Source organism: Hippocampus bargibanti, linkage group LG14, assembly GCF_051943395.1.
Source record: "Hippocampus bargibanti isolate YZ-2025 linkage group LG14, ASM5194339v1, whole genome shotgun sequence".
Taxonomy (NCBI): Eukaryota; Metazoa; Chordata; class Actinopteri; order Syngnathiformes; family Syngnathidae; genus Hippocampus; species Hippocampus bargibanti.
The window spans coordinates 10,715,976-10,727,086 of NC_142747.1; the positions used below are offsets into that span (position 1 = coordinate 10,715,976).

An 11,111-nucleotide genomic window follows, 5' to 3' on the forward strand; every position below is an offset into this window, starting at 1 on the left:
ATCCTAATGCACTTCCAAAACATCCAACGTGTTGACACATTTCACAAGTTGTCATTCTGAACTTCATTATGAATGACCAAACTGCATATGAATGTAAATATTATTTGAGGGTGTGTGTGTGCACATGCGGATATATATGTTCTCATTATGTCATTCCTCATTGCGAGACCCCTTTCCCGCGAGACCCCTGTCTAACCGGCAAACACTTTATCTCCAAGAGATACTTTCTTCTCGATCTGGAAAGAGGGGCACGAACGACTCTTCCGTGATGTAAAACCACACTCATGCACACTTAATCCTCAGTATGAATCAGCGGCGAAGTCACTGTTTTGGAAAAATGCGGCTTGATAGCACCGATTTATGACGGTGATAGAGGCACATAAATTTTCCACAGTCATTAGATGACCAAGAGCAAGAGCACTGGCCAACTTCAACATGTACATAATAGCATGTTAGCATCCAACAGCGCAACCGTGTGTCCTTGCCTTTAACTCATTCACTGCCATTCGCGAATATATTCGGGTTTTGTTTTTTTCATGCTTGAATGCAGATAAAGCACTGGCCATGGCCTCTGGCAATGTTTTGCCACAAGGGGGCAGCATTTCCCTTTTTCCCATGCTAGCCATTTGTTCCAGCTTCAGCTGTTGTTAAAGCGCTATATAAACCAATATGTATGTATTGCATCATATTTTGGACAGCCGCCCTCATTTCGAGCTCATATAACTTCAGACCCATGTAATTTAGGAATTAACTATTTTTTTCACATCAAAGAAGAGTGTCTGAGGTGTCTTACGCTGCATTGAATATTTATATAGTCCTAAAAGGCAATATTCTGTGGGTCCTGGAATTTAAGTGACAATGACAAACACCTTGGCACTGGAGTGGGCACATTTTTGCAGTGTCTGGCATGAATGAGTTAATTGATGATCAAATCAATGTAAATACCAAGTGGTTTACTTTAATAAATACATTGTGTCCTTTCATCAGCCTGTCACGGTTTGCAAGGTGGTGATGGCGGGTGCAGATCCCAAAAAGCAGGCAGGAGGGAGCAGGAGGTTGTTTGACAAATTGTATTAAATTAAAAGTCAGCAGGAACAAAATGTAAAACATCAAAATCATCTGAACAGAAAAAATACAAAGTATCAAAAGAAGACCAAAAGTAAAAGTCCGCCAAGGTTAAACAAACACATGCACAGCATACACAATGCATGCAGCAAACAAGCAGCAAACAATGAACCGACACCAGATGGTCGTGCCGGGTGTCCTTTTAAGTGTCAGTGATTAAAACGATCAGCACCTGCAAGGCTGCAGGCTGGGCCGACAGCGCCACCCGTTGGTCGCCAACCAGATCATGACACAGCCATTGGCAGTGTCGTGTTTAAGTTGAGTTCATGAATATTGGGTACTGTGTGTCATTAGATTGTGCCAGGCCTGTGCCCACGTCCTGCTCAGAAACGATGCCCCCCAAAATGTATTTGAGTTAGCCTCTGTGGCGATCCCTGATAGGACAAGGCAAAAGTCACAATGACAATACGATTGCATTTTTGTCTCAAGGCTTCAAAATTATCAGCACTTTTGTGTTTTTGTTTTTTTTACAATGTTGAGAACTGCAATCCAACCTTGAATCCAGGTGGCCGGATCTTCGAGATATTGGAGATATTTTGTGATGTCTATGTCTCGGCAGCTCATGGTCATCATTGGTTGTTTGGAAATACATTTCTACCACTGAGATCCTGCTAACCTCGGAGATAGTAGTTTACCTTATTAGGCATTAGAATACACAAGGGTGAAACCACAACTAAACCGAAGTGTTTTTCTTTTCGCTACTCAGGTTATGTTTTCATGTTGACTTTAATGCCCAGCAAATTATCTGACCAAGATAGACAACAAAATGATATTGTATTCTAAATATCTGGAAAAGTATGACTTCTTTCAAAAACATGAATGATAGAGGTGAAAATGTGTAGTTGAAAATACCCCATTAAATTGGGAGGGAAGAAAGAGGGGGGGGGGGCATTTTTCTGATGTAGACAAAAAAGACCAAAACACTTTGATTGATATCCGAATTATTCAGCAAACAAAGGCTCATTCTCATCTCAATGTCATAGAAAAATAAACATTTAGAGGCAAAAGGAGACCTCATGAAATCTAGATGAGTGACGGATTAAAAAAAACATTGTGAAAATAACATTGTCTCGTACTTTTTGTTTTGTGGCCATTACAAACTATTCATTTCTCTCCCTCTTCATTCTTCATCATTCAGACTCCTTCAAGGGGACATTTTTCAGAAAATATGCCAGAAAGTAGCATCAGCAAATTCCGCAAGACTTGAGCAAATCTTAACGAGTCCATGAGTGGAACACCATGTGTGTTTTGCTCTCCCTTTACCTTTTTAGTCTTTGAAGTTTTTATGTGGTGGCGCCACAGTCGTCTCTGCATGGCGAAGAGGAAAAAGGCACATGTGTCTTGAAGAATGAAATGCAAAGTCAGCGTGTTCATGTGACATGACTCACTTCCGATACAAAAGCCACAGCGGCATCATTTCGCAATTTGTTGTCATGAAATGTGTTGTCACGGGTTATACGTCGCTAATTGTGGCATAGACGCAGATGACGCAGTATACAGATTATTTGTCACACACCGGGATAATGTCCCGATATGTAGTTGGTCTTGCTCTGCCCTGTTCATTTGTTTCTCTGGGTTAGTGCTTATTCACTTTTGCGTAATATGGAGAAATACAACGATGTACATTTTTCAACAAAAGACGGGGAAAAATCAAAAGCAAATAAGTCTCTCATTTCACCTATTTATCCATCCATCCATTTTCCGTACCGCTTATTCCTCATTAGGGTCGCAGGGGGTGCTGGAGCCTATCCCAGCTGTCTTCGGGCACTCGGCGGGGGGACACCCTGAATTGGTTGTCAGCCAATGGCACGGCACACAAAGATATACAATAGTCACTCTCACACTCACACCTAGGGATAATTTGGAGTGACCAATCTGCCTGCCATGCATGTTTTTGGAGTGTGGGAGGAAACCGGCGGATCTGGAGAAAACCCACGCGGGCCCGGGGAGAACATGCAAGCTCCTCACACTCACCAAAATCTAAGCACAGTATTGACAAAAACAAACAAATAAATTAATTAACTAATACATTAGTTAATAAATAAATAAATAAATAAATAAATAAATAAATACATAAATACACGAACGAACAAATGATTGAATGACTGAATGCTAATAAATAAATAAATACATCTATCAATAAATAAATAAATAAATACTGTGTTTCGTCTCACTACACATGTTTTGATGCCATGTTTAAAACAAAATTCTTGATGTCATTTGCAGCAGCAAGGGAAAAAAAGTGAAAAGTCATATTTTAATCATGCATATTAAGTAATAATCATAACATGATGTGACCAACTGCATTATTTATTCATCGCGTGCCGCTGTGAACTACTTTATCACCCCTGCATGAAAAAAGCTAAAAGCATATATAATACATATTAACATAAACTGTACATTTAAAATTGGTTCATATTTTTAAAATGTTTCAGCCATCAGGAAAAAAGCTCTTTGTTGCCAGACCACACAGTGTTTTCATCGTGCTTTCTCGTTTAAGGAGAGCCCCCCCCCCCCAAAAGAAAGAACATGTCCATGGTCCATATCGTTCTGTGATGCAGGCCTTTGTCCGGATCGTTTTGAAGAATTGTGCTGGATGTCTGGTTGGCGGGGGGTGTGGGGAAGAGATTATAATACTCCTTTGGAGATATAATCTGGTTTATCACATTGACGAAGGACTTTTATATGGAAAAAAGTGTAACAAACAGCAAGTTCCGAGTGGATTATGTCATTTAAGACTTTCTTAAACGTTTCAATGCATTAATTCCAACAAGTTTCAGAGAAATTTGAATAAATCACTGAAGATTTCCCGGTTCACTCGCCTCACTTCCGCACAGGTGTTCAGTTCCCACTCAGTGAACAAGTATATCAACTGTAAATGCGGAAGGAGTTATCTCTCTTTGCGCCTCCCGTCCAAGTCAACCGGGAAAGGCTCCAGTTCCCCACAGCATCCTGCACACATTTAGCAGCATTGAAAATGGATGTATGACTAAAAGGATGAATAAACTACAGCGTACTCCTGAAGTCTGCCGAGAATATAAATTGAAACTAATCATGTCCATGCAGCGTGTATTTAAAGCAACATTTAAATCACTGAATGTCTATTGAGTCATAATAACATGGAGAAAATCAACTCACATTTCTTTTGAGTGTTAGTTGGGATTTGGGGGAGGGCATAATGTTCCCAACTTTTTTTCCATTGTGGGTCATGCTCTCTTCATTGTGCTTTCCAAAGGGCTGAGAGTTCTAGACTAGTCAGAACACTGACTTGATCTGACATGGAGACTGAAAGGGTCATGGACAAGGGCCATTTGACCTTTTGAAGCATCGCAAACTATAAAGCGACTATAAGAGGATCGTTGTGCACTTGTGAACAAAGGGAGTGGGGTGGACTATTAATAGGTTCTAGAGTAGGTCTGGTGCCTGCGGACTTGCCAGTTTGCTCAGAATACTGCAACAAATATTGTGTCGTATAAACAAACACAGTTGATCAATTTAGTGGATAGAAAAAAAATATTGCATCATCATTTGGCAAGTAATGACGCTGCTTAAAACCTCTTCCTCAATTCATTTCACTCCCCTAAATTCCCATTCTCTGACACGTCTTATCATATTCCATCACCTACTTCATATCTTTTCTCCTACTTTGAAAACTGCATTCTTCAGCCTCAATTTTGATTATTCAACCGGTCATGCACACGTGTTGAACTCATATTCCCTCTTTTTCATAATGACCTCCAATCATCACTGTTACCTCGTTTCAACCAATTTCCCGTTACTTACGGCCAACTCATTTTTGTCTTTGAAGCCAGCTTGGTTCTATTCTGTCTGCAAAGTCATCAAGACTAAAATCAACGTGACAAGTTCAAATCCACTCTAATAAGCTCCACTGGGAGGAATCCCCTCCAGCACACACAAAGTGCCCTCACTTGAGATGGAAAATAAATCACTATCGTAAGCTGAGACCCGTTAACAAGAGGCATGTATCAGTTTATGACGCTGAAGAGACCTGACAGGATGATGGCAGTTTACCACAGAGTTTAAAGTCAGCTAAAATAACTACAGTATGTGGCGCTTTCATACAGCATTAATAGATTAATTGCACTATTATAAGAAATTTCTTATAATTGTAATCTTGACTATTGCTGTGGCATGAGTAAATGTTTACACAGTATTGACCACTGGGATATTTTACGCTTCTAATCCAACATTTGTCATAACTACTGTGGCCACTAGAGAGCATCGTGAACTGTGCAAAAAAAAACGTTTTTCAGTGAGGCAGCCAGTGTTTTTTAGGAGAGAGACACTGGGGTAGATATTAAAATGCGTATTTGTCTTACTTGATGCTTCATGTGTTGTGTGATTTTACACAACCACCGCATTTTAAAATAAATATTTTAGCCACCACCCTACAACTGACATCAAATGGTTCTTTCTGCCTCTGTCTTTGTGTCAACTGTCTTTCAAAAACATTTTATTCGTTATAATCTGACTGGATTAAAATGATTTTTTTTTTTTTGATATTCAAATAAAAATTGCTAAACACAATTGAATAGAACTGGCAAACTAATTAGCCAAAGTAATATTTGACTTTTTCAGTTTTTTTATTTATTTATTTTAATATCGTTAATACATTTGAGATGATCAAAAGGTTTGCTTTAAATGTTACCTAACAGAGAACTTGGAGGACATTGGCTGTGGCCTAAATAGTGCTTTTTTTCATATGCAGTTTTTGGACACTGTGTCTACAAACACAACCCAAAAAGCTATTTCCCTATTGAATGTGTCATTGTGAGAAAAAAATAAAATAAAATAAATATAAATCATATTCTCGTACAAGATTCCCAGTCCTTGATAATCCTTGTTCTGCCTATCCATTTCATCAGAAAGCACAGGCGCAAACAACAGCCACCACCACTATGTTCCCGATGGTTGCCAGTACAGCAATCCACAGCCAAATTGTGTCACTGGATACTTTGCCATCATCTTCCGTCTCTGATGGTCGGGAGTAGCCAGCGTTGAGGTTGGAAGTAGACGTCTGCAGGGACGTGTTGCCATTGTAGGGAGAATCCATGCAGGCACCGCTCACAGCCCAGAAATGCTGGCGGGAAAGTGTCAGAAATTCTGTCACTCGTCACATGTTAACATTTTGTAACACTGTTTAAAAAAAACTGACATTAGTGATGTCCTCATATATGTTTTATGGGGACATGAGTTAAGCATAGTTGGCTGTGATTGAGCACCTTCAAAGTTTCTTAATGTTTCTGGTCTCATAAACACCAAACAGTCATCAGAACAACATGATTGAACAATGCCACTGTTCAAGGGATTCAGACATCACAGCTGCGCCGGGCTCGGAAAAGTTTTAGTGTATAGTAAACTTTGCTTTTCTCATACACACACACACACAGACACATGCACCCACACATTCACGCACACACACACACACACACATACACGCACGCACGCACACACACACACACACACACACACACACACACACACACACACGCACACACGCGCACACGCACACACACGCACACACACACACACACACACACACACACACACACACGCACGCACGCACACACACACACACACACACACACACACACACACACACACACACACACACACACACACACACACACACACACATACACATGAGTTAATAAGGCCACTGAGAGAACTTCTGAGTCTAGTTTTTTGCTTAGCTGGATCTGCGTGTGTCCGTCGGGATGGTAATCCACAGTATCCAGTTACCCAGTAAAGAAATCGGGTCCATTCTTGATATTTCATAACCATAATCATGCACACGGACAAAATAGGGTCCATGTTTGATATTTCATAACCATAATCATGCACACACAAAACTTAACACAGGAATGAGGCTTGTAATGAGGTCAACCGTGGGCACTCAAGTGAGTACAAACTCACTTGAACCAAAACTTGAGGTCATTTCACCACATTGTTTACCTTGTACTGTCACGTCTGTGTAAGCTCTCAGTCGTACAGGAGTGGTCCATCGATGAAAAGGATTCTGTACTGTCACTTGCAATGGTAATTTTGTCAAACCTGAACCTGTGTTAGATTAGCTCATCTGAAGAATGACTATCATTAATATAAATCCATATTCCACACGCATAGGCAGTTTTGAAAAAAAAGAAAATTTGAAAAAAAGTCATTGTCTTCCGTGCTTACAATTCTTTCTGCCATCGATGCAAATTCAATTAGACAATCGTAGCACTTTGACCAAAGCCTTCATTTTATTATATCTGCGTTTCTTTTATTATTATTATTAGTAAAAAAAAATTCGTGAAATATCATGAATGGGAAGAAAGATTCTGCTCAAGGGATCTTTATGCACCAGTGTCTCTCATCCTTCTTTGCACTTTCCATTGTCTTTTTTTGCGCACATGTATCGCGTATGTCACAATGAAGCATATCTAACTAGTCACAGGAACGCATACAAACAAACACACAGAAATAAATGGAGAAGTGGCAAGCTATTCATTCACAGTAATGTTCCAGTCACATAAAACCGATGGAACATCTTACAACACCTACAAACCTGGAACTCTCGTGCAGATAAATTGGTCATTTATTTGTGTACTTGTCCACTTGCTTTTAATTAGTTTAGAAGGAAACAAATTTGTAGTATTGAGAAATCATTTTTTTTTCTTTGAACATCATTCATTCGGCTGTCTTTTCTACTTTGAAACATGCATTTTTTTTAATTTTTGAGCAAGTCACAAAACAGAGACACCAGCTGCAGGAGTCGAGCAGCATGCGCATTCGTAAAGACAATAGAAGGGAAACTGCTCGGTGAGCCGTGAGCTTTCATCATCGAAAAATAACAAGTATCATTGTACAAAGAAAATTATGTGAGCGAGGAAAATGTGCTGATGCTGAAACAAAGAGCCGCAGCGTGACAGTATCACAAACGCATTAACATCATACATTTTGAGCTGTACCCTGAATTTAGAACTAAAACTAATTAACTTGACACTGCAATGATTTCACGAGTCACTTCAAACCTTAAAAAATTAAAATCAATAAAGAAGGACAGTCAAACTTCTGTTTACCCCGAGTATACGGTCAAATGTTTTCATCAGATGAAAAAGTGCTACTATATCGTGATCAAAAGGAGGAAGGGAAGATAGAGGATGAGAACTAAAAGTAAAGTACCTACGGCGGTCTGAATGCGAAGAAATAAGGTCCCCACTATCGTCTTGCTCCTACACTGACTGAGACTGACAACGCACACAAGAGCAAAAGATCATTTTCGTGAGACCTTGCTCAATGTTAAGGGGAGAGAGAGAAAGAGAAAGAGTGTGTGTGGGGGGGGGATTAGATGATCATGCAGTCTCCGAGGACAAAGTGAGTGGACCAACCTCCTGCTGTGTGTGAGTGTGTTGATCGGTACAAATTGTGCTTTGTGAAATATAAAAAGGACATAAAAGTGAACAGACGCAGCGTGGAGAGGGGGTTTTGTGTCTGTCTCTGGTGTGAGTCCACCTGAACAGACGATACACCCCTCGGGTAGAAGCCAAAGGAGATGTCAGAGAGGAGTGCACCTGATGAGAGAAAAAGAAAAGAATAAAAGAAGGATGAAAAGGCATACAGGAGTGAGGTGGAGGTGAAGTGGCAAAGTGGGGAGGATTATTTTTTGACGGATCAGAAGGGGGGGCGTGAGATGCAAGGATCACAGGGATGAAAGAATATCATGAACAAACGGTGGGATGCGTGGGAGATGATCGCACACGGGAAGTGAGGTTAGAAAGGATGATGGAGAGATGATGAAAGGGTGACAGAAATAAATAAATTAGAAGGTTGAACGGCTGATCGGATGATGTAGAGAGAATTAGAAGGCGAAACGAGGATTGGAAGATGAAGGGATTATGCAATGAGGAAGTGGATGAATGAGGAAAATGAGAAGGAACAAAGAGTAGAAGACTCGACTTGTGGACCAAGATGTAGCAAACATTAGCAAGGATGAAGTGAGGAGGGCGCTGAAGAGGATGAATGGGGGAAAGGCACTCTGGCCTGATGATTTACCAATCGAAGTATGGAAGTGTCTTGGAGAGGTGGCGGTGGTGTTCCTGTCTGGGTTATTCAACAAGATCTTAGATGGTGAACACATGCCTAAAGAATGGAGATGAAGTGTACTCGTGCCCATTTTTAAGAACAAGGGAGATGTGCAGAGTTGTACGAACTACAGAAGAATAAAGTTGATGAGCCATACAATGAAACTATGGGAAAGAGTAGTTGATGCTAGACTAAGAGCAGAAGTTAACATTTGTGAGCAGCAGTATGGCTTCATGTCAAATAAGAGTATGACAGTGTAGTGTTTGCTTTAAGAATGCTGATAGAGAAGTACGAAGAAGGCCAGAAGGAATTGCATTGTGTCTTTGTAGGTCTGGAGAAAGCGTATGGCAGGGTGCCCAGAGAGGAGTTGTGGTATTGCATTAGGAAGTCTGGAGTGACAGAAAAGTATGTCTATGGTGACGGAGAGGCTGACAGACGATGTTAGGCAAGAATCTCCTTGGACCATGATGTTTGCAGATGACATTGTGATCTGTAGCGAGAACGGGGAACATGTGGCGGAGAAACTAGAGATGTGGAGATATGCCCTGGGAAGGAGAGGAATGAAGATCAGTCGCAGCAAGACGGAATATATGTGTATGAATGAGAGGGATCCAAGTGCAAGAGTGATGCTACAGGGAGAATAGATAAAGAAGGTGGAGGATTTTAAGTACTTGGGGTCAACTGTCCAGAGCAATGGAGAGTGTGGAAAAGAGGTGAAGAAGCGTGTCCAGGCAGGCTGGAGCGGCTGGAGAAAAATGTCAGGTGTGATGTGTGATAGAAGGGTTTCAGCTAGGATTAAAGGAAAAGTGTATAAAACAGTGGTGAGACTAGCCATGATGTTTGGATTGGAGACAGTGCCACTGAAGAAAAGACAGGAAGCAGAGCTGGAGGTAGCAGAGTTGAAGATGTTGAGGATTTCTTTGGGAGTGACCAGGTTGGATAGGATCAGGAATGAGTACATTAGAGGAACAAGTCACATTAGAGGCTTTGGAGAGAAAGTCAGAGAGGCCAGACTGAGATGGTTTGGACATGTCCAGAGGAGAGAGAGTGACTATATCGGGAAAAGGATGCTGAGCCTTGAACTTCCAGGCAGGAGACCGAGAGGAAGACCGAAGAGGAGGTTTATGGATGTTGTCAAAGAGGACATGACGGGAGCTGGTGTGAGAGAAGAGGATGCACAAAACCGGGATAGATGGAGGACATTGATTCGCTGTGGCGACCCCTGAAGGGAAAAGCCGAAAAGAAAAGAAGAAAGAAGAAGATGCAATGAGGAAGTGATCAATAGCAAGTTGAAAAGACAGAAGGGAGAGAAATAGTTCGACGATGGTTGCTGGCAGATTATTGTTCGGCGGTGGCAGCAAATTAATAAAACACAACTTTTTTTAAATGTGTTTATTCTTGTAAAACAAGATGACCAAAACGTGTGATTAGCAACTTCAAGTTTGAAAAGTCAATGAAGAGAATACGATATATCCACACCACAGTAAAAAAATATATAATGTGTTTTTTATCTGGGCTAAAAGTTTAGAGTAATTGAAGTTAGATTTTTTTCACATGAGCAAAATTGAAACATTTAAGGGCCCATTTTTACTCATTCACTGCCAGATGATGTGCAAAAATGTGTCCACTCCAGTGCCAGGGTTTTTGTCATTCTCACTCAAATTCTAGGACACAGAGTATGTTGAGTTTTAGGACGACATCAACATTCAATGCAGCATAAGAAACCTTAGACTGACTTCTTTCATCAGAAGAAAAGAGTTAATTCATAAGTTATATGAGTTATTTGCGCATGAAATGAGGGCAGCTTCACAATGGGCAATTGCTGCCCTCTTGTGGAAGGGGAAAACACTGGCAGAGGTCTGACCAGCGCTTTATTGGACCTCCCTCCTCCCGCAAGA

At 40.8% G+C, this 11,111-nt stretch overlaps 1 protein-coding gene across 1 annotated transcript; it reads right to left on the reverse strand.

Annotated features, from left to right (window-relative positions):
- Positions 1 to 1,042: 1,042 nt before the first annotated feature.
- LOC148888268 (uncharacterized protein C14orf132) lies at positions 1,043 to 8,386 on the reverse strand (the record flags this gene model as incomplete). Its single annotated transcript, XM_089014295.1, has 2 exons — positions 1,043 to 6,226; positions 8,318 to 8,386. Coding segments are annotated over 2 exons (288 nt in total), but the record flags the coding sequence as incomplete, so codon positions are not given.
- Between the last annotated feature and the right edge of the window lie 2,725 nt (positions 8,387 to 11,111).